This window comes from Furipterus horrens, unplaced genomic scaffold, assembly GCF_987537825.1.
Source record: "Furipterus horrens unplaced genomic scaffold, mFurHor1.1.pri manual_scaffold_7, whole genome shotgun sequence".
Taxonomy (NCBI): domain Eukaryota; kingdom Metazoa; phylum Chordata; class Mammalia; order Chiroptera; family Furipteridae; genus Furipterus; species Furipterus horrens.
The window spans coordinates 28458906-28483511 of NW_028327177.1; the positions used below are offsets into that span (position 1 = coordinate 28458906).

The 24606-nt window shown below is 37.4% G+C and overlaps 1 protein-coding gene across 1 annotated transcript in view; it reads left to right on the forward strand.

The window, feature by feature from the left end:
• The window catches only part of STK3 (serine/threonine kinase 3), a 258261-nt gene extending 235230 nt beyond the window's left edge, over positions 1-23031 (forward strand). Inside the window, exon 11 of the mRNA XM_090282782.1 lies at positions 21669-23031. Coding sequence (XP_090138908.1) covers positions 21669-21827 — 159 coding nt within the window. The 3' untranslated portion in view covers positions 21828-23031. The remainder of the gene's footprint in view (positions 1-21668) is intronic.
• Positions 23032-24606: the final 1575 nt, after the last annotated feature.

Below are 24606 nucleotides of genomic sequence, written 5' to 3' on the forward strand. Positions count from 1 at the left end.
AAAGACCTTCTTAAGAGCTTTGTCTATTTTTATTTTTAAATATTTTAAATGCATAATGTTTCTTCTCAGACCTCATTTTTGTTACTAACAAATGATATTTAATCTTATCGTGGATTAATGTTTCTAATAATTTGATTTTTTACTTTCCAAAAAATAGCCTTCAAAACAATCTGGTAAAAACTATTGCTATCAGCAATAATGCTGCTTTCATTGTGCTTGAGAAATGAAAGGCCTTTGAGGGAAGCTGAGATAGGCCATCTCTGCCACCACAGTCTCTTCTACCATATTTTTCTCTACAAGTGGGTGTTCTACATTCTGCCTCCTCTTCTGGCCCCTGTTCATGGTGCTTTTGGCCAAGGTGATACTAACACCTCAGCACAGGCTTTCAGCACATGGACCAGAGAGTCAATCAGCCTTCTGGCCTCTACCCAACATTAAGATGTCAGCCATTTGGACTGAGAATTGAGCTAATTAATACATTGATTAGGACATTTTTGTTCATTGAATGTGGATATACAGATGATCTCTGATTTCAGGCAATTTCATCACAGTAACATCTTTAATGATTAATATTAAATTTTTCCTTTAAATATGCCGTAGTGATGATAAATACTGATAAATTAGTTAATCTTCCGTAGTGGTTTTTGAAATGTACCCTGGCTCATATTATTAATGTATTATTGATGATTCACAGACTGGGTGATGATGAACTATCTTTTGTTAATATCTACTATTAGCAGATACGACTAAAATAGTAATATCTCTCTTTTGTCCTTGACAGCCAGCTCTTTTTCTAAAAATATTGCACACTGATTTTTAGGAATTCAAGCTTTAGAAGTGTCTGGCCAAGGCAAAATTCCACCTCAAAATTAAACAGAATCAAGATAAACTATAGACCCTAAAAAGCACTTTGAGAGATTTACAAGGCTAGGAGTAGCTTTTAGACTACGAGGATATGCTTTTGCTTATTTCTCTCTTTATTTAACAAGCATTTTTTAGGCACTTGTGAACTGCTATGATCTGAAGAATGAGAAGGAAGGAGTGGACAAAGTATAAAGTGCAGCTTGAGTGATCAAGTAAGACATAAACGAAAAGGAATTTATTTGACTTTGATGACTCAACAAGAGCAGTTTGGATAGCATGGGGGAGGGGGAGCTCAGAAGCAGTATGGAGTGAGTTGAAGTGTGATGACCAATTTAGAAGGTAGAGGCTGTTTTCTCCACACTTAACTGACAAGTCTGACTTTCAAGAGGAGAAGAGAATGAAAATGTGACAGCCGGAGGGGTAGGTGGAAGTGAAGGCAGGGTTATTTTTCTTGGTTTGTTTGCTTAAGATAGAAGATACATAAAAGTATTTCAATGTTGATGCTGAAGGCTAAGTAAGAGAGTTTGAAGGTGTGTAAGAGAAGGTGGAAAACCGTGTTTTGGAGGCAGGTTTCTGAGACCACTCCAGGGCAATCGGGGGCTGGATCAGAGGGAGGCAGGAGTCGATGCAGCACGAATTTTTCTGAACTGCATTGCTTTATATTCAGAAAGAATTTGAGGCTTTGCCCTGTAATTAAATTCACAAGCTATTTTCTTTTAAACAAAAGTAATGACCTACTTTCTAAGTAATTTTACAATGTTCTTGATCTACCATGTAAAGGTTATTATTGCCTCTCAGTTATCTCTTAGGGGTTATAAAAAGTAACAAATTTTTGAAGGCACCTTACAAAATTAAAGAGTTATAAAATGCTGAGTATTTTGTGTAATCATCTTAACCTCATAATCTTTGGTTCATTTTGCTCCAAACTCAGCATGGATCTTATGATCCATACCCGTTATTCTGTGTTCTATGGTTTTTTGCTTTCTCACTTTTATTTCCTTCTTCTGGGATGTTTGGCTATTCAGCAGTAGTAATTACTGTTGAATTATTTGTTGTAGATATGTAATGCAGAAATAAAATGAAACCAAATTATGTAGAATAAGTAAAATTTTATTTTGCCTTATGAAAATCCTCATTTTTATTTTCTGTATAACAGAGGATAAAGATTACAGGCAGGCTAATGGAGTGTACATTACTTTCAATCATTTGGAACAGCTTAGATTTTGAGGAAATTGTCTTAAGGAAGTTACTTAATCATTTTAAACTTCATCAATCTTATCTATAAAGTAAGAATAATGCCTATTTACAGAATTATCTGTCCCATTTCACAGAATTATTGTGAGGCCCATCTGATACAGTATATATAAGCATGTTTTGTAAATTGTAAAGTATTTTATAATATATTATGATTTTAAAAATATTCCATCTCACACTCTTGTGGTCAGTTATAAACTCCCCTTTTGGCTATAAGGTATACGTGAAGAAACATTCCAGGAAATAAGTACTCAGCTGGCATAGGGTTTTAGTTAGCATTTAAGCATCATTAACCTGCAAGTCTATGCTAATCTAAGTCCAGTTTAAAATATTTAAGAAACCCTTTCTGAGAAGAAATTATTATGGCTGATAAATTATGTATCTCTACTTAAAATGTTTAGAAGTGCCAGCTCTGAAATTAAGTTGCCTTGGATTCAAATCCTGGCCACATCTTTTAGTAGCTCAGTGTCTTGGGTAAGTTTGAATTCTTCGTACCTCTGAAAATTTAGGCTCTGAAAAATGATGGTATTAATAGTACTATTTCATAGGACTGTTACCTATTAAATGAGGTAACAGTATAGTGTCTGCCAGTGCTAAGCACTCAAAACATGTTAGTTATTATATGCATAATATTTACAGTAATTTGAATACAATATAGAAGAATACTTTATGTAAAGTACTGCTTCAAATAATTAAATTTTAAATAGCTAAGTACTGACTAGACCTTCTCATTTAAGTAGCTTCACCTGTGGGATTTTAAACACATTCAGAGAACATTCTCTCTCTCTGAATCATTTATATAGCTAACTTCTTTGGGGTGTCAAATTTATACTTAGCCATAGCCCAGCATTCCTAGTGGTGATTCCTCCCTTGATGAAAAAAGGTTTTGAAATAACTGCACTAATTTATTTATTTATTTTTTAAGGAAAGCAGGTTATCTATCTGCTCTTAAAAGGAAGAACATCTGTGGTGCCAAATATGACCACCAGAGGGTGCCGGGTAGCCAGTGACCCTGCCTTCACTTAGAGGCAAGGATCTCTTGCCCTTGTGAGAGGAGTTCAGGAGCTGCCACTACTCCTGTGGGTGGAGCCCAGTGGCCTCATGTTTTCACTTCCAAATACCATTGATCTGATAGTGGCCCCATCTCCTTACTTCTCAGGGACCAGTTCCCCTCCTGTTAAACCTTTAGACTACTGAAGCCAGTAGAGCATTTCCCTTCACCCCCTGCCCTTTCCAGAAGAGGCCTGCCCATTCAGAAGTCACTTCGGTTACAATTCAGTACATTTAGGATTAACGTGACTTCATCCTATTGCGTCAACATTTGCTGCTATCTCTGGAGTTTTCTATAAGACAATTCCTTAATGGGATTTAAGAGACTTCATAACATAATTACCAATTATTCAATATTTGATCACTCTGAAAGGCTAAAAACCCACCACTTCTTAAGAATCAATAAACAACATCTTTTTTTCTTTTTAGTAGTACTCAGAGTAGAGATTTGACAGAAAATGGGGAAACTTCCACTGCTGTCAACCTAGCAAAACGACCTAGGAAATCTGCCCTCTTTGTTATTAGTTGGTAGAATTCAGGATGGTGGTCATTAAAGGCCAATGAAAAACAAAGTTTCAGTATGTGTCTTCTCTGCCTTCCTTTGATAGCATGATCCAGCACAGCTGGCTGTTCAGACTGTCAAGTGGTCTGTGAGAGTGAAGGTGGTCTACCTGAGAGGTCTGGCCGTGTGTTCGAGTGAGAGAAGGCAGGGAACACACCTGGGAGCAGTTGGCCTTGACGGCAGCAGGGCTCAGGGTGGGCCTGACTGTTACAAGATCATGCACTTTGGTTAAAAAAAGGAAGAATGATAGCAGGAAGAAGTGTGTTTAAATGGATAGTCCTAACTGAAAGTAGGCTGGATGTCATGGGAACCCAGAAATGGGCAGTGTTATGTGGACCAGCTTGCAGTATTTGAGTCAGCTTGAAGGTAATTTCGTTGCATGCAGTATTTTTCAAAATTACTTTATCCTTTGTGATATTGCATCTTTACTCTGAATATAATTAGGCAAAGGAAATTTCACTCACCATATTCTTGCGTAAGAATACTTTCGAGAATTCCAGCATCTGTTAGTACCAGGTACTAGTCATAGGTTTGTTTGGTCATTTATTCAGGATTGGGAGTTACATAGCATTGTATGCTAATATAAAATAATTTCAGAGTAATTATCCAGTGCATAGCTACTCTGCATAACAGCATATATCAGTTACTTGCAAAGACCATCTTATGAAAAGTTCCTCAAAAGCACATTGAATTTAACAGCCACTTTGTTACTTTTCCACAAGAGGTAAACCAACAGTATGTCTTTCATTTAGTCAGTAATTAAAGATGCATTTTTCTTCTTAATCTTATTAAAATAAGACTTTTTAAAAGCTGAGCTGAAATTTCATCCTGAAAAATAAAAAGTAAAGATTTACCAGCAGAACTACTTCCTATTAATGTATATTATTCAAACTAGAGTTCAAATTCCTATCCCTAAGTTTCCACTAGTGACCACAGTCTCCTGGCTTCCCAGTAGATGCAAAGTGAGATTAGCCACTCTTTGTCAAGTGTGTGTGTCCCGTGTCAGTTCCCTGCCTCTGTCCATGTCTATATTGGCAGTGAAACCACTCGGAAAGCAGGTGTTTGGCTGAAGGGAAGATCAAGCCAAGAGTCTTAGTGCCCCTGAGACAGGTGGGCTTGGTCCAGCTCAGCGCTGAAAAATTCAGGGACTGTGTGGGAATATACTCATTTTACAGGGTAATATTTTAAATAAAATGTTGATACCTTGTTCTCTATTAAATTAGTTGACACTGAAAACAATTTTTAAAAATTCACTTTGGTATCATTCTTGGACTTTTTAAAGTAAGTTATTTGCTATATTCATCTAAGACTGAAAATTTTAGTTTGTAATAAATTTTTACTTTAGGCTTTTTTGTTTGCAAATGACAATAGCATCTTACTGTCTCATTTTTATTTTCAGTGATTTATATATATATTGGTTGTTCAGTCTATGATGATATAACCCACAAACAGTATTATCTTCCTAAACCAGAAAGTTTGAGCCATTTACATTTGAAAGTCGATGCCTCCTCCACAACCCATTAAGTTAATAATTAGCCAGTTATATGCACTTAGTTTCATTTTCTACTTGATTTTACCTTAGATTAATAGCATTTATGAATATATTTTAAAACAATTATTAACAAAAGGACAAGGACAGAAGCTGTCAGCTTCAGTTTTAGTCAATTGATTCATTTGCTTTTAGGGTTGCACCAGACTGATTGTTATTAAAGGCAGCAGGGATTTTATTTTTTTGAGCAGTTTCATAGGAACCTTCTTATCCGTTTTAATTCCTGAATCTCTTCATGGGGTTTTATTTGAATTTGTACATTTGTTTGTTAATATCTGGGAAATTAAAAATACTGTTTCAGCCACAACTTATGCCATTCTAAAGTTAACGAGAACGTTAAAATGTTTCCTTTTTGGGAAATTTTATTTTCTAGGACTCACGTGGCAAGTAAGGATGAAGAGCTTTAATCAAAATCTGTTATTGCTCTTTAAGTTTTTAAGGAACATTTGCCGTATTTTGAGTTCATATTATTTTATAAATAGCTCCCATGATTCTTATTCTCTGCTGTTTTAAAAGAACTACAAGATTTGGCTACCTCAAACCTAAAGTATTAGGAATCCTATTTATTTGTAGGTATTGCTTCACAAAAAATTATGTACAGTATTCTCTCACCGCAGGTATTATGTTCTAGACCCCCCCCACCCCCGCAATAGTGAAAATCCGCAAAATAGGAACCTTACATTTATTTTAGTATTTATATATATTTTAAGGCTTTATAAACCCTTCCCACACACTTATAAACTGTTTCCAGTCCCTTATTAACCTTTCCCACTCCCTTATTAACCTTTTCCACACTTTTATAAACACTACTTATGTTCCTAAACATATTCTACACTCTTAAACCTATGTAACTTAACAACATATGTGTACAGTACCACAAAATCCCACACTATAGTGAAAAATTCGCAATAAATAAATATAATATTTTTAAAAATCCCGCAATACAGTGAGGCCGCAATAAGTGAACCATGATATAGAGAGGGACTACTGTATTATAATCTGAGTTTCATGATTTTTGGCTTTCAGCTGACCTCTATTTTATTTCAAAACTTTCTTTAGATTAGGCAAAGTAAATTTTGCATATTTTGTGCTGTGTAAATTATGACTCATTTTTGTAATAATCACAATTTAAATTGTCAGAATAAATATTTTGATATCGCTACAGTAGAAAATTGTATAAATGGCTGTACTCCGTGATATTAGGAAGAAATATGCGTTCCCAGAGCACTTCATTCCATACTTGTTTACCAAAGGAGTGAACTGTGCTATTTGCTATCATTTTAAAGAATGTTTTGACAGAAGCCATTTTTTTTAAAAAGAATGAGTAGAAATTAAAATAAATGTATTATGAGGAATGCAGAATAAACACGTAATGGATCATGGGACTATTCTGTAATGTAATCACTGAAGTATCATAGATAATGCCCTAATTTTCCTCAATTTTACTCTTTTTGTTTTACTTCAATTGCAAATGTATTTACTTGATACCACACACACATGCACACGCCTGCATATTTTTTCTTTAGAGTTAACAGATACCTATCAGGGTTTGAAAGGGACTTTCCTATTGCTGCACTCTGGCACTAGAGTCTGCAGCTGAAAATGGTGGGTACTAAGTACCCCATATTCAAAAGAGAGCTACCAGCCTTTGAAGCCAGGTACTTCCTTCCAGGGTTTACTAAAAGCTCCACCATTTTTCATCATTCAGTAAGTATTTGTCAGGTACCTGCTATGTTCAGACAGTGTTCTAGGCATGAGGGTGCCTCAGGTTACAAAAGGTCCTGTCCTAATGGAATTCACAGTCTAGTAGTGGTCTAGTGGAAGGAGAATAAAATACTGTATTTTTTGCACTATAAGACACACCTGACCATAATATGCACCTAGGTTTAGAGGAGGAAAACAAGAAAAAAAATATTCTGAACCAAATGGCATATACTAAAATATTTAATAAAATAGAACAGAATAATATTTCAACCATGGAAAGTGAACAGCAGCCAACAGTGTGATATTAAGAACCATCATCACTGTCATTAACAAATGAGGAGAGACTTGAAGGTTCAACTACTCTTCTAGTTTTCTGGGAACCCCAAGAACTCATCGCTAGTGTCAGAATTTATGAAGTTCAGTTGCTCACAATCACTGATATCACTTTCTTCACTAAATCTTCATACTGACCTGACGCCCTGAGATTCAGCAGTAAAGTGGGACATTTAAGCATCCCCAGGGGTTTTGCGTGGTCCCACCGCATCCTCTTTTAACAGCTGTCACCACCGTTGACAGGTCAGGCAACACGCATCACAGTCTGTGAAGCAATATTTGCTCCACAAGACACACAGACATTCCCCCCACACACACTTTTTTGGGGGGGAAAGTGCATCTTATGGAGCAAAAAATACAGTAGCTCTCTCCTTGCTTAGATTAAAGTCGGAAAGGGGAGGGAACAGACTTCCAGAGAGCCATTCACAGAGATAGGTGCTGCCTCCTGGGAGAATGGCATCTCTGGCCCCAGCCCGCTGCTAGCCTAGTTGTTTGACCCTGCAAACTCACTGACATGCCACTAGAACAGAGCTCAGTGAGTAAGTTTCTGGAAGTCTAGAGGATGTATTAACAGACATAGAAGATTTCTGCTTCTCTTCTGAAGAGCTCTGTAGGTAGAATACTTCTGTAGATAGAAGCAAAGCCTACAGGATAACTAAGAACCCTGGTGTAGGACCAGTGTGCTAACAAAGAAGAGGCTGGGACTTATGTTCCTTGGGACTTCATGGCCCCTGAAGATTGTGGAGAAGAACCTCTGCAATTTCTGTGGCTCAAAAAATAGAGGTTAGATGTCATAGGCTGCCAAAGGGACTTCCAGGCCAGAGGAGACAGTACCCCCAACCCAGATGGCTGCCCCCTCCAAGAGGGGTTGGCACCAGGATAATACCAAACACTATTTTGGGAAATCTACACACATACACACATGCACATACACAGACACCTTCTGTGCACAAACCACTAGTTATCAACCAAACCAGAGCAAGACCAAGCAAACCTGCCCCCACTCACAAGTAATCATTTGCATCAAAAGGTTTCTGTCTCCTCCTTAGCTCCCAGCACTAGAGGAGCTAGACCTTGAAAAGATTTGGGAGAACGTTCTTGATAAAAACATCATCCCTTCCCAGTGTAAGTCTCTTGGTCTCTCTGTGCAGGACAAGATCTATGAGGGGGGAACCCACCCAAACAGGAATTTATTTATAAAAAATTGTGTATTTATTCTTCCATGTTTAAACTTCAGTCACCTTCAAAATACTCTTTGTTTAATGCAACACACCTATCAAGATGTGTTTCCCACTGTTCAAAACAGTTTTGAACTCAATGATTTTGATGCCTTTTAGTGCTTGTGCTGTTTTTTGTTTCACCTCTTCCACGTCAGCAAAAACGTTTCCCTTTGACGACTTTTTTATCCTGAGAAACAAAAACAAAAAGTCGCTTGGGGTGAGATCAAGTGAATAGGGAGGGTGGGGCCCAGGACCATGCCATTTTTTGGTTAAAAACTGCTAAATACTCAGCTTGGTGTGGCAGGTGTGCTCATAAATCACCCACCATGAAACGGGTAAATACATTGAAAGAGTCTTCAAAAAAAATTCACTGAAACCAAACACAGCCTCTCACAACAATGCCAGCTGGCACACTGATACAGATGGGTTCCTAGAACACTCACCTAGAGGAGGAAGCCTGCACTACAAGGGGCCCATTCTCCAGAAGATGATTTCAGGTATATTTAATATGAAATTGAGGTTTATAGTTGATCTAGATTTTACTAACTAAAAGTGATGAGAAATCAGTGAGATCTGCCTAAGATTCCTTAATGGATGTATCAGTGAAATTGGCATAGCACAGCTGAAAAAGTGTGATTGGAGAAAAAAGTGAAACTATTTTAAGTTTATATGATAATGACACAGAGTTTTGACTGCCCAATTAGCTAATTACAGATATATTTAGAGAACTGCTCTCTTTAATGTTTATGACCTTCCATAACTTCTCATGTATAAGTCCTCACTTACCTGTATCAACAGGTCCTTGGAAACCAACTTTAAGCAAAGCTACGTATAACAAAACCAATTTTACTATACACTAATTGATATAAGTAAGAGTTACCGTAATTTTCACTACATAAGATGCACTTTTTTTCCCCCCTAAAAGTGGTGGGAAATGTCTGTGCGTCTCATGGAGCAAATACTGCGTCACAGACTGTGATAGTTATTACCTGACCTGTCAGCAGTGGTGACAGCTGTTAGAAGAGGAAACAGTGGGCCCACGGGAAACCCCAGGGGATGCTTAAATGTCCCACTTTACTGCTGAATCTCAAGGCATCTGGTCAATTGTCATCCACCTCTGCCCATCACGCAGGACCTAGGAGAGTGCAGAGAGCCGCCTGACACTCCCAGCTACAACCGCTGACCTGTCGAATCAGCTGAGGCTAATAACGGGTATGAGGCACAGTGCCAGTTGCCAATTGTCTTTGACACTGGGTGGGGTCTGTGTCAGTAAAAGGGCCTCCAATGACCAACCACTATGTCTTAAGCTCTGCCAATCATGAGAGGCAGATGGGGGAGCTGAAGTAACATGTTCTCAGCTGGCTACTGGATCTGTCAGATGCTTACAGCTGTCTCGTCTACCTGCATACTGTTCCCAGCGCACACCAGATTTCTGTGTGAGGAGGCCAGCAGTAACTGGGTGAGCAGCCCTAAATGCTGAAGTTTGTAGTATATAAAGGGAGTTATGGTGGGGTCACTGTTCTAGTAGTAACACAGGCACTGAAGGGATTAAGGGGTGTCACTAGCCATAACAGGCACTGGGGGTAGTCTGCCAGACGCTCTAACTAGGGTAGTGATAGTCTCAGTGACTATTATAACTAGTGATACTTCTTAACTCCCTCAATTCCTGTTATTAAAGGCCCCCATAAATTCTGACACTAGCGATGATGAATTCTTGGAGTTCCCAGAAAACTAGAAGAGTACTTGAACCTTAAAATCTCTCCTCATTTGTTAATGACAGTGATGATGGTTCTTAATACTGCTGTTGACTTCTGTTCACTTCACATGGTTGAAATATTATTCTGTTATATTTTATTAAATGTTTTAGTACACCATTTGGTTCAGAATATTTTTTTTTCTTGTTTTCCTCCTCCAAACCTAGGTGCGTCTTATGGTCAGGTACGTCTTAGAGTGCGAAAAATACTGTTGAGTTTCTACAGCATAATTCTGGTCACAAAACATCACAAAATTTCTAAATAAAGACCCCAAACGCTTCTAATATTAAACATTGAAATAAATGTGAGCTGTGCATACATTTAAGAAAGATAATTAAAAACAAGAGAATTCTTTCCAACCTGCTTATTCCAGTTCATATTCATGGGTGGCTGGCATCTATTCTACAGCCCAGGACGCTGGGGGAACCAGCCTGGGACAGGACACCCACAGAGACACCCACTGTCACTCAGACTGCAACAGAGTGAGCGTGCCATTCATCTCACCTCCACATCTTGGGGATGTGAGGGCAAACCACACAGACAGTTGTCCTGGCCAGCAATCATTTTTTCCCCCTGATAATGAAAAGACATTGAATGAAATGTTATTCAAGCACCTGCTGTAGTAATTTTTATTTTTATCTTTTTTTTTTTTTTGCCAGTTAATTTTTAAAGAAACAAAGTATCTAAAGTTGATCATTGAATTTGTTAATCCCTCATTTATGGCCTTATCAGTGTTTTAAATTATTCAAACAAAGTGTTCATCAGAATCACTGAGAAAATATCAGTCAAAGGTAACATAACTTCTTCATCTGACTCTTAATAGATCTGGAGAGATTTAATTACTAGTTGGTTTCAAGTTACTCAGAATTTTAGAGCTGTTTACAATATAGCAGAGCTATGCATGAATTAACTTCTTCCTGATACTTTTAGCAGGCAAAACTGCTTACTAGAAACTGAAAAGCATAAAAGGAATGAGTGTTCAACTGCCATTGAGGAATACAACTAAAATGTCACCATTTCTTTTTCACATGGGTGGCTCGGATTGCTCCAGGACAGGATCATTGCAGTAGTTAGTGCATCAGCTTGTAGCGCATCTGCTGGAGCTGAGCACACAGCAAACCAACCAAGGGACAGTCTGAATGGACACGGGCAAACCTTGCTTGTCTGTCAAAGGGACATGTCTTGTTGGTTCTGTCATGGCGTATCTCTTTATTGATAAAATTATGGCATCTGTTTGAAAGCTCTATGTAGAAATTATTTATTTTGCTAGAGAGCTGGTTAAATAGAAAATATGTACTTATTCCATAAGGCCAATTATAACTAAAACATTAATTAATGTAAGTTATATGCTTCACTAGGTACAACCTGAGAGGGAAGGTGGGATTTTTTAAAAGCAGTGGTTCTCTGTTTTTAATCTGTTAATAAGAGAATCTGTTTTTTTTAAAAAAACTTTTATGTGATAATGGGTTTTGAAGTGCTTTTATAGTGCTTGGGAGACTCAAGAATCAGCTCTCCAAGGTCTCCAATCAAAACTTAGCTTAGTGGATTTGAGGTTGCCTCTGAGTGCCTGTGTGAACACCTCTAGCTTTGTGACCTAGGGCAGGTCACTTGGTCTCTCTGAGTGTCCTCACCTGTAAAAAGGTGTTGGTAGTGTCTACCCCATAAAGTTGAGTGACAGCTATTATTACATGGCAATGCACCGGATCTAGGATCGTGTGAAACACATTGTAAATGATCAATAATTGGCACTTTCCCCTTCTCTTCCCCTGATATCTTTAAGAGACAGTTTTCTCCCTTTTGTTTGAAAATGAAAATAGAATCTAAATATCTTAAGTTTACTGTAAATGCTCTGAAGTTAAACAGTCAAAACAGATGCTTCATGGCAATTCCCAGTTATACTCCCAGAATAGTTACAGTAATTCATTCGGAAGACCGGGGCCACTCAGCGCAGGACAGGTTTACATATAGATATAAATCCATCCGGGTAGGTAAATAGTGTCTGGGGAGGAAGGCCGTGCCAGTAGACTTAGTGTTAATGCCACTTTTAAGAGCACATTTTATAAGGAATTTACAGTGAGGAATTCAGCTTTTATTGTATAATGTAAGTATCAGAAATTATCACCACTTTATAAATGCATATCAAATGTATATGTAAGGTTTTCACGTAGTTTCAGCTCTTTTATTGTGTCATTCTCACACCAATTAAATCAGGAAATGCCTTAATATATTGATTGATTGATTGATTGACTGATTGACTGACTGGTTTACTACCTTTTATTCCTGTTGCCCAGTCTTTTTGGCAGAAGCCCCCCTACCTATTTATATACATCGAAACTAATCAGTGGACCTGACTTGATTTTTGCTAGTACTTGGTTGCGTTTCCCACTCTCATCGTTGGTAAAGTGAGTGTGGCAGCCTCCATGAACAGTCTCGTGTAAAACCAAACCAGATTCTGTTCAGCACAGTAAAAATATGAGCTAAAGTGGAATATTATGGGGGGAAAAGGGTATGTCGCTCCAGGCCACATACAACTCAAAACAGTCTGAGGCATGCACTGGCAAATCTTACAAAATGCTATAGGCAATTCAGCATCAAAAATTGCCATAGAAAATTATTGTTGTTAGCCATTCTGTTGATATTTCATATTGTTAGAATTGCTAGCAGATGGGAAAATAGATGAGTCAGGATACAGTATTAGCAATACATATTTTTTTAATCATAGGCCACTAATAGGGTCTGTAGCATCTGTGAGATTTATTTAAACAGTTGCTTAGAAGAGTTTGTTTTCCCAGTAAACACAGCAAACCTTGTACAGGAGTTTCTTGATTGACTATTTGACTAACTGTGTTAACATTAACATGTAAGCCCATTGGCTTCACTGTAGTAGTGTCTCATTATTTTTGACAGACTGAAAATACTAGCAGTTTGTGGACATATTAAAAGTCTTGAAATGTTATCACATTTGTGCATCTCAGAAATGTTTCTGCTGTTTTTTGAGAGTAAGACTTTAAAAAAAATAACTCATGTAATTGGGAATATTTTTGACAAAACAAAATACTATGAAAATCTAAGTGTTTTCCCCTAGAGCTCCTAAGACGTAATTATTTTAGAGAGTGACTCCTTATCACTTGAATGTAATGTTTTAGGTTTTTATAGTAGACTGGATTTATAAACTTAAAGTTCTAATTTTACTGACAACTCTTCCGAATCAGTAATAAGCAGCCTTTCAGTACTCAGAAAGTTCAGAAATAATTCTGATTATTAAAAATTTGAACTGTCAGAATTGTCAGTGGGTTGATTTAAACTTATTTCCATCTTCTCGTGTCATCGAATTAGTTGTGGTCCTTTTTTTATGCAAGAACCAGGAGGGTACTAATTTGGATGTCTTTTACTTGGATTTTTTAAAGGGATATTGAGATATTTAATATTTTTAGGTACTGATTTGTAATCTTCCTGGATGAAATGTGATAAGTCAGAGCTATCATTAACAAAATGAGTTGTTTATTCAAGCTGTCATGATCCAAACTATACCCATTTTCAAACAAAATGTTGACTTCCGTTGAAAGTAGTTCAAACTCTTTCATTTAACTTATGAACATCCAATTATTATGCCATCTAATTGTTATTGTTAGGACATTTAGGAGTTTTGTTTAAAATCTTTCACTTGTTTTAAACAAACTTTTTATCAGAGCTGGGAGATCCTAGTCTACCAATTGGCCTAAAGTTTAGAGAAAATGGCAATTCTACCTTTTGCGTAACTTCTGTAGTTTATTCCTTTTTAGAAAACTGCTCTATAAAAATGTCATATGTGAGGTTTTTCATTCATGTGGCCTTTTTAGCTGAATGCTTAAAAACCATTCAGCTGAGGTTGAAGACCCCGGAAATTCCTCAGCGGCACAGGCACACCTGCAATTTGTGGTGACTTAACACTCTGAACTCTGACCATACTAAAGAATGTCAAACTTGGGCCCTGACTGGTGTGGCTCAGTTGGTTGGGCATCATCCGGCAAAGCAAAAGGTTGTCAGTTCAATTCCCAGTCAGGGCACCCACCTGAGTTGCAGACTTGGTCCCCAGTGGGGTGCATATGAGAGGCAACCGATTAGTGTTCTCTCTTACAACCGTATTTCTCTCCTTCTCTCAAAAAATAAATTAAATCTTAAAAATAAAGAATATCAAACTTGGTATAATGAAAAGAAGCATTGGCCCTGGCTGGTTTAGTTTGATGGATTGAGCGCCAGCCTGTGAACCAAAAGGTCGCCAGTTCAATTCCCAGTCAGGGCACATGCCTGGGTTGCAGGCCAGGTCCCCAGCTGAGAGTGCTCAAGAGGCAACCACGCATTGATGTTTCTCTCCTTCTCTTTCTCTCTCCCTTCCCCTCTCTCTAAAACTAAATAAATAGAATCTTTAAAGAAAAAAGGCATTGGCCATTAACCAGGAGTGTAATTTTGACCAAACTAGTTCTTACTTCCTCACCTAAAATAAGGAAGTTGAGTAGATAATCTCTAAGGTTCTCTTTTGTTAATGAGATTCTTTAAGGTTTAACTAATAAACCAACTTTATATCTTATGCTTCTGTTAAACAAGTGATTTGGTAATCCCAGATCATCTGAAATAATTTTAATAATCCCATATCCTGAAACAGTTCTGTCAGGTTCTTATGATCAGTTTACCTGATGTGAGTTTAAACTCTTTTTATGGAGTTGATTTTATCATCTACCTTTATTAATATGTATTTCCCCCTGATATTCGTCATTTCAGATATCTAAGAAAGGCCAAATTGTTGTAGATAGAAAAAAAGGCCTCAAGTAATGAAACAATACCATTCTGAAACTCATCTCTTTTTCCTTTTACTCTGTGTTTTTGAAGTTGTTGGTGCTGCTTCTTTCTTTGCATTCAACTTCCTCTTACTGCATCAGCTCATTTATTCACTTAATCAAGTTACGTGTCCTCAGTGTTTATAAAGATTGTCAAACAATATTTTCTCATGATGGTAAGGTCTGGAGACTTAAGGACCATTGTTAGTTTTGCAAATTCTATTTTATCATTAAACTCAATACTAAATTGTGGGACTAAATGGTAATGGAAAATAATACCATAAAGATTTAATAAAAAATGCTAAATTGTATTAAATAAAATTAGCCTAAAACATAAAATCTTATTCCAGATGAGTTATTTATTTTTGTGCATCTTTTCATTTACAATAAAAACCACAATGTATGTGTATTCTAAAATCTTCTCTTCACCGACTTAGTGAATTCTAAACTCTGGCAAAGGTAGCTCCAAGACTGGATAGTTCAGCTCTGGTCCACTGCACATTCATTCTGGAGTTAGCTGATTGGCATAGGGCTGTGGTAACATAGACGCATAGTGTTCCATGCATTGTAGGAAGATGGTTCATGAGTAGCATTTCTGTATTTTTAAAAATGTAAATTCAGGTTAATTTACCACAAGCTCTGTTGGTCCATGCACATAACAACTGTGAGGCAATCTCCCTTTTTTACAAAGATGTTCAGGAAACCTGATTTTAGTGAAGGGAACTTTTCTCACTATAATAATTGAAATTTATTCAGGAAGCTCAACATTTCCTTCTACTATTATCCTTATTAGCCCTCAGAATTATTGTAATTTGGATTAGCATTTTAAAAGGGCGATAGTGGATTGTATATTATAGGGCCAGTTTATCATTATGTCTCCATAAAATTTTATTTGGTCTGTGAGTCTTTTTACTACTAAGGCATATTGAACAGTACTGTTTTCCAAGAGAACAAAAAGCTGCTTCTGCCACATTTTCCTCCCCCAACCATCTTCATGCCTGCGGGAGGCTTGATAGCTATAGAAACAAGAGTGCTAAATATATGTTATTAGGGCTTAATCAGGAGTCAAAACCCAGCGAGAAGTTCATGTATAAATCATACCTACTGCATAAAAAGTGAAAAATCTGCTGGTTTACCTCACTGTTTTCTTTTTTCTTTTGGTCTTGATAACACTGCAACCTAGAGTTATTTAGAAACATTTTGATATTTCTGTTTTATTAACAAAATGAGAAGAATCTCTGACCATGAATGCTAAGGTTTGGGGATTATTTTTCTGTTGAAAACCACAGACAGGTCATAAGATCTGCAAGAAAACCTTTTCCTGAATAATCTTACTGTCATCCAGTGCTTGGGTTTTATTGTGAATGCTGATGATTCATTCCCTTAGTCTGCGTCTAGAGCTTGACTCTCTCCCTGAGCTCCAAATCCCCAAATTACAGTCCATGTCTGATGTCTCCACCTTGAGGCCTTGCTTCTATTGCAAACTCAACAGGACTAAAATCAATGTCATTAACTGCCCTACCTTATTAATGGTATTGATCACTACCCCGTCATCCAAGTTTGAAGCAGGAGTCATCTTTAACCCTTCTTTCTTCCTGAACCTTCATAACCAGTCAACAAAAGCCCTATCAGTTCTACTTTCAAGTTTCAAATCCCTCTCTTCTCAATCTTCCACATCCATTTTCCTGAATCAAGCCTCATCTTCTCACTAGACTGTTGAAGTAACCTGCTATTGGGGCTGTTTTTCTAAAGTTCATTCATATATGATCATGTCACCATTTGTGCCAGAAGTATCTCGCGTTTCTTTTTTGTCGACAAAGTTTGCAGCAACATGCTTAAGGCCCTTAGCAATCGGCCCCCTCACTTTCCGCCTCCTCCTCTGCGCCCCCCCCCACCTTCACACACCGCAGCCATCAGCCGACAGCTCCAAAGATGCCGAGCTCTCATGTGCCTTGTGTTTTTCTGCTTGCGCTGTTTCCCTTCTCCCTGTCCTGTTTGTCTTCTCAGCTTTCTCATCCTTCAGTGAATTAGCTGTTCATGGGCCTGTCTTGCCAGCTAGATCGCAAGCTCTCTGTGGGAGGTAGAATGTTTTATTCATCTCTGTATCTACAGTGCGTGGACGACAGAAAATATCAATAAATATTTTAATAAATGAGTCACCTGAAGCTCTCTGACAGCCCAGCTGAAAACATAGCTATAAATGGAGTGTCTGTGGATGTCAGATTTCCTGTAACCTCAGCCTTACACAGCCACAAATCTGAAATTGGATTATAAAAACAACAACCACCAAAACACTAGCTTTAGCGCTTGAAACCAACTCTACCTTTCCTAAACAGCCGCAGGCTTTCACTCAGAATCTATTTATTCTTATTCAGTCTAATACCTTTTAAGACTATCTAATAGTTTTTCTGATTCCCAGTAGATTAACAAATCTGAAGTAGGGAGAGGATATATGCTCAGTGATGGCCATGAAAAGGAGCTGATAGATTTCCCCCAAATGAAGATAAAAAGCCAAAAATGAAAGAGAAAATTATTACATGGCACAGATTAGTAATAGCTCTTAATAATAATAATCATCATCAAGGAAAGGTTGTCTTAGGTCCTGTGTCCTCTGCTTTAAAAGGCAGTATATTCTGTAAAATACTTTATGAAGATTTTCTGCTCAAAATGGTTGAAAAAATGTCTTAGAACTTAAAGAACTAAGATTTAAATAATTCATGAATTTACTTATGTGGAAGCACCTAATCCTCTAATAATGCCAGGTAATGGTTCTCCAACACAACAAACCCGTTTTTTTGCAAATTGTATACATATTGAAAATATTAGTCTTAGGGAAGGAAATATTTTACTTTTAAGTAGCTTCTTTCCCTGAATTCAGTTTATTACTGTAATATGTTTATAAACTAATGGCAGTTTGCCCCAGTAAAGTTAATATAAAATAATTACAAGAATACCTTAATGCAAAAATGTTTAAGTAATGATAATTGTTTGTTTTGTATGGTGTTATTTCTCCTATCTTAGAGTAACCCACTCCTTTGAGTCATCATTCTGTATTCCTATTTACGTACCTACCCACCTTCATGTCATGATATTCAGCAGTGTGGTTGAATAGTTTTTAGTTGTGTGTGTGTACAATCTCTAAAGTTTAAATATTTTTTTGGAATGTCTGGAGTAGAGATATGAAACTCATGAATAAAAATCAATAATAAAATAATACATGACTCTACAATCAAATGGTAAATTGTCATATAATGTAATTGTGTTGTATAAAATATGAATGTTAAGTAGGAATTCAAAGGTGGGCTGAAATAGCACCAAAGTGGAGTGGATCTTGTGTGGACACACCTAGACATGCCTTTCTCAGGGAAGTGTGACTGCATGTGGTCTTGGTTGGCCCTGCAACTCACCATCACCAGTTTTGCAATTCAGACAGTTTGCGGGTTCCCTGTGGGCTTCTTCTCTATCCCTACAGGGATTTGAACAGTACCAACCATATAACAGATGCATGATTAATACTTGGATTAAAAATTAGTGAAGAAAGTATGTAATGCTATACATGATATATAAATGTATATAATAGTGTAGTATAGTAAGCTCAGTTGTTTGGCGATATATGACTGAAAAATAATGGCATATTTTACACATACCAGGACTTGTCATGCACCAAAGCGAGTAGTGTCACCTTTGAGTCATTATCCTGGAGCCTCTTTCCTACCACACTGCCCTTGCTGAGTTTTTGGAATTTCTCTCTTGAATTTCGTTCAGAGCCTGTAACTCATTCTTGTCAGTATCTTTAGTGGTGACAAATGGATTTTATTTTTGGAACCAAGAGTCTCTAGGGCCAGGTATAGTGAGTGAAGTGGAGGATCAAGCTGAAAAATACTGTTTGGGGTTGAAATTGACATGTGACTGTTAAAGTAATGACAGTGTTTTCTGACTTGGCTCATAAAATAATGAAAGATAGTAATCTTCTTATAACAGACAAATAAGCTGCAAGTTTTATCACTTTAAAACCAAGTCTGGGTTCTTCTCACATAATTTTCCTGCTCCAGAGTGTATCACGGCTTCCAGAAGGACCATCCCTGCTTTACCTACCTCTGGGGCCCAGACACCTGAGCTCCCTAATGTCCTTAGTCCTCAATCCTTCTCTGAGAGGTGGCAGGGCCTCCTCAGGGCCCTGCTCATGCTCTTGTTCAAGGACCAGCACAGTCCCTGCTCCCTAAAGAGGATCTTCTCTCCGTTGAACTGATAGTGAGGCTCCTTTCTCTTTGTGGGCAATCTGTTTAAAAAATAAAAACAGTTGCTCTCCCCAGGAAAGTGTACACATGAACATGCAGAATTTTGCACATGAGAAGCTTATTCCTGGAACTGAGTTAAGAAACTTTCGCCATAATTGTACCACACACAATAGAGTTTAATTTTATAGGATCAATCCCTAAATGTTTATAGTTGCTAATCTCCCCCTTCCCTTCCAACTAATTTGTAGGTTCCCTAAGGCAAGGAAATAGTTTGATATTTGCTTTCCTTGTAGTACCTACCAAGATGCTGAGTATGTAATAGCATTCTGTAAATCATTATGGTTTAACGGATTTTTTTAAACACCTGCCTGCCATCATTGCTTAAGAGTCAGTTTCTGAAATAAACAGTTTTAGACTTTTCTAATGTTAGTAGGATAAAACACAAGTGTTCGGTTATGTATCTCAGGACATCCCTTATAAGCCCTGAGACAATATGCCTAAAATATGTCTCTCTGGAGATAGTCTCATATCTTACTGTTTTGACATATAAATTAAGTTCAGGATGCCATAGATCCTGATACAGAACAGATTTTTATCCACCATATACATGTCACATGAGAACTCTGTCCTACTGTTACACAGAAAAGCAGTAAAACATGTGCTAGTGATGTCCCAGAAGCCATCATACTCAAACTAAGTCATTATAATCAAACTGTATCATTTAGTTAAGCGATTTTCAATCATTGTGCCGCAAGAGGCGCTGGTGTGCTACAGAATTTTTAAAACATGGGATACCTGGCTATATAATCAGGGGCACTGACCTCTTTTCTCTTAGATTGTCAAATAAAAAAGTGGAAACAGCCAGCATAAAAATAGCCATCTGGTGTGAATGAATCAAAATTATACCTATTTTTTGTCAGGTCAGCAAAAAATATAATTTTTGGTGTGCTGCAGAAGTTTAGTAATTAGTTTATGTGTGCCATGAGATGAAAAAGATTGGAAAGCACTGATTTAGTCAAATTATAACATTATTGTCAAACTATAACATATACAGTGAAAATCTGACAGGCACTCCATTTTCAAGTTGGCTACACCTGTGTCAGAACTTACATGACACTTACCAGGTATGGGATATTTCAAATTATAAATTAAAAACGCCATTTTATCAAAATGCTTGCAATAAAATTATTCTAGATAATTTAATTTTCTGATTAACTTTCAGAGTGCTTAATATTTAAGCATTTGGGTGATCTCTGCAGGTATTCATGGTTATCTTAATGCTCCATAGCTGGCGAGGATATGAGGGATTAGAGAGCATATACAGGTCTGTCCAGAAGGTTTCTAGCCATGTAATATGAAAAATAGAGACAATTATTGAAGAAGATAAAAGATACAGGAAACATTGTGCATGGGACAATGACATGTCAGTCCTCTTCAAAGTAGGCACCTTGGGACTTCACTCAGTTCTCCTAGTCGCCATCAGCTGCCCCATTGTATTTTCCAGAATGTCATCAACGGTCTAAAATCTCTTCACTTTCAAAGGTGATTTTAGTTTTGGGAAAAGCCAGAAGTTGCAGGGCACCAAATCTGGACTGTATGGGGGCTGAGTCACCTGGGTGATTTGATGTTTTGCCAAAAAACTGCATGAGTCGTGATGCCTGAGCAGATGCCTTGTCATGATGAAGCTGCCAGTCACCAGTTGCCCACAGCTGTGGCCTTCTGAATCATCCGAAATAGTTTCCATGGAGGAATGTGCAAGTGCAACACAAAATCTGATGCAGATTCATTTCTTTACTTGCTAAGTCATTTTGAATGCGATGGCCACACAGTACACATGCTCGTTCAATGGTGTCTGCTGCCCCCACTGACTAGTACAGTGAAGTCATTGTTCATACATGTGCATTCCAGTCCACGCTCCTTGGCTGCCAGGTTACATTGGTTTCAGACAAACCATTCTCATTATATTAACAATGGCTGGACTTTTTCCAGACAGACCTCATATATGTATCTGGAGCATAACCTGAAAGTCTGTTGGCTGTGGTGGATTTGTCTTTCTGCCTTTTTTAAAAAACAGATATATTTTACTAGCTTATTTTTCTCATTTGCTCTTTAATAATTTTGTTGCAAATTACTTGAGGTTCCTGCAAGATGTGGCTTCTTGGTTCTTCCTGGAAGGAATTCCTGTTTTAATTGTTAAACAATATTTCAAAGATAAGTAACAAGTTTGCTGAAATACTTATGCTACAACTCATTAGATTTTAACTCATTGTAGATAATTTTACTATATTAATATATTTGGTTTTTGTTTCTTTTTTCCTATATCCAGTTAAAAAATCTAAGTTTAGAAGAACTACAGATGCGGTTAAAAGCTCTGGACCCGATGATGGAACGAGAAATAGAAGAGCTTCGTCAAAGATACACTGCGAAAAGGCAACCTATTTTGGATGCAATGGATGCAAAGAAGAGAAGGCAGCAAAACTTTTGAGTCTAATTTCTTCTCTGTTTGTTTCTATAACTGTTCTGGAGACCAAGAAACCACTAAGAATTGAAGGAATAGTATGATTTCTTTTTAATCCCTAAGATTTGTGCTCTACAACTAAACAATGGTTAAAAACTGATTAGTACATACCCAGGTAAATCCCCAAAAGGTACACGTTACACTTGTATCCATTATGTTTTCATTTTCAAATGATGAAAACAAGAGAAATGTATTTTTCTTCTCTATATCTGTCAGCTACACACCAGCACCATAACTGTGTTATAAAATGAAAGCTGCATTTAGAGATCTTGAAAATCCAAAGCTGTTGTTAAATTGTACAGCACTGAAGGGCTTTATGTTACAATATTCTTTATTCTTATCTAGTAGCCTATTTATTATATCCCCCTTAGGTAAACTTATTTATTTATGTCATTTCACTTTGTTTTTTTAAGAACAAGATCAGGATAGCTTTGATGAAGGTAGGTATGTATTAATAGATAATGTTCAACCAAATTATACTTTAAGCAGAGAGCTATGGAGTACATTCCTTGATTTCCAGGATAGTTTTCCAATAGAAGCAAAGCAATAATAGCAATAGTACCCACATGGGCCAGGCATTTTTTATACTGAAGCATTAATTCCATTTTTACCACCTGAAATTTTAACTTTTTAATTCTTGATGTTTGGTACAAATAGAACTATATATATTTAGGTCAGGCAGAGCTATAATGTTTAATACCAAAGAAATCAATGGAACCCTTGCACACACAAAAAAGAGTGTGGTAAATATTTTAAAAGAAATAAATCCTTAAGACAAATGTAATTTCTTAATATTGTTTTATGTTTCATATGTAGGTCTTATAAGTAAACTGTGTCAAACTATAATAAGCTCATCAAATTTATTTCTGTGAAAATGTGTTCAGTTGTCATGGGACATTTTTGTTGATTTCATTTATTTGCTGGAAGTTGGTAAACATCATGTGCCTGATAATAACAAAATAGCAAAAAATTTGCACTGAACTGTGTAAACCTTGGGGACTGAAAAAGAACAGATTAAAATCATTAAAAAGAAACTTATTTCTAAGATGAATGAACATTTGTGTGATTGAACTGGGACCAGTCATTTTCTAAGCTACATCTGGCCATCAGGACAATGTTTCTTTTGTGTAAACCATAAATACAAATAAATTTTACTGTGACATCCAGTACACTTCATGTCTACATGGTTTTTTTTTTAAAAACCTTTATTCTCTTTTCCAGGTAAGGGAGCTAAGTTATTAATCAGGACAGGCAAGATTATGCTGTGGTAACAACCCTGAATCTTCAGTGGTTTAACCCAGCACAGGTTATTTCTCCCTTGTGCTCCACACCCATCCCAGGTTGGCACGGCGCCCTGCTCCTGTCACGCACACCCAGGGTTGCTGCTGATGGAGCCTCTCCCATCTGCGACATTGGTGGTCACCACAGCAAGGGAAGGAGCACTGACAAGTTCCACACTAGCTGCAGCCAGCAGGAGCACATGGCAGGTCATCCATAGCCATATTCAGAACTAGTCACATAGCCACTCCTAATTTCCAGGGAGCAGGGAAATGCAACCTTGCCATAGGCTTGGGGGCCACAACAAGGGGAACGCTGGCGAGCTCACTGATGGCAGCCTCAGAAGCTGTTTCATCTCTGGGAAGTGTCTGCTCCTTTTTCAAATGGCATTTGCATCCCAGCTGATGCCATGGAGTAACATTTCTCTCTGCTCTGTTGAGGTCCTTAAAATAGTAAATTGTATGTATAATTGGATATAAGTGTTAAGATTGTGAAAATAGTGGTAAATAGTGAAAGTTTTATAAATGTTTTTAAGATTGAAGACTGAATTTACAAATATGCTTCAGCTACATCTTTACTGGAATCTGTTTGGGCCAGTCGGAAGAGTCAGTCAACTCAAAACACCCTACCTACCTTGTTTTTCCTTTCTTAATTGTTTTTCTTTTCAGTAACTTAATACCTTGCCTAATTTGATGGAATCAAGTGACTAATTTGCTATCTGAGTAAAACCAGCTACCTGAAATGACAAGAAACCTATGAAGATGATTTCTGTCCAGTTTGCTGAATTAGAAAGCTTATGCAAATTAAATTAATGAGGCCCGTTAACTACAATTACTGATTCTGTCTCAATAAGAGTACTCCTTTTAATATGAAACATCAAATGTTCCAATCGCATTGTAATTTTTATGTAAATAGACTCTGCCTTATTGCTATATTTACGTGTTTTAAACACACAACACTCATAAGAGAATTAAAAACAATGGGCATTGTTTAACTTTAGAGCCTTTAGGAAGCTTCAGAACATTTTTCTGCTTTAAAATTTTTCTGTTTTAAAATCTGTTTTTAAATTTCTCCTGTCTTCTCCTCCCTGCCCCCCACCAGTAATTAAAAAAAAGGAACTTAAGTTTTGAAGGACCAAAGCCATGAAAAACCTTCAGGTCTAAGTAAGCCTTGATTAATCACCATGCTTAGGAAAGAGAGTTTTCAAGTTATTATAATAAGTTTAAGAAGAAGTCTCTTCAAGAAGGGAGAACCCACAGGCACCACATACGCAGCCCTGCAGCCCCAAGTTCACGGTGGGGCTCAGCCTGGAGAGGGGAGAAGTCGGGTTGTTGCTGGCACTCCCTTCAGTCAGGAGGAGCAGAGAGCTTTTGTGAATATGCCTACCGGAGTGGGCGGTACAAGCTGCGGCTGAGTCCCGTGACCTGGGCAGGGATGAAGCACAGAGGTAGGACCACAGTTGTCTGGC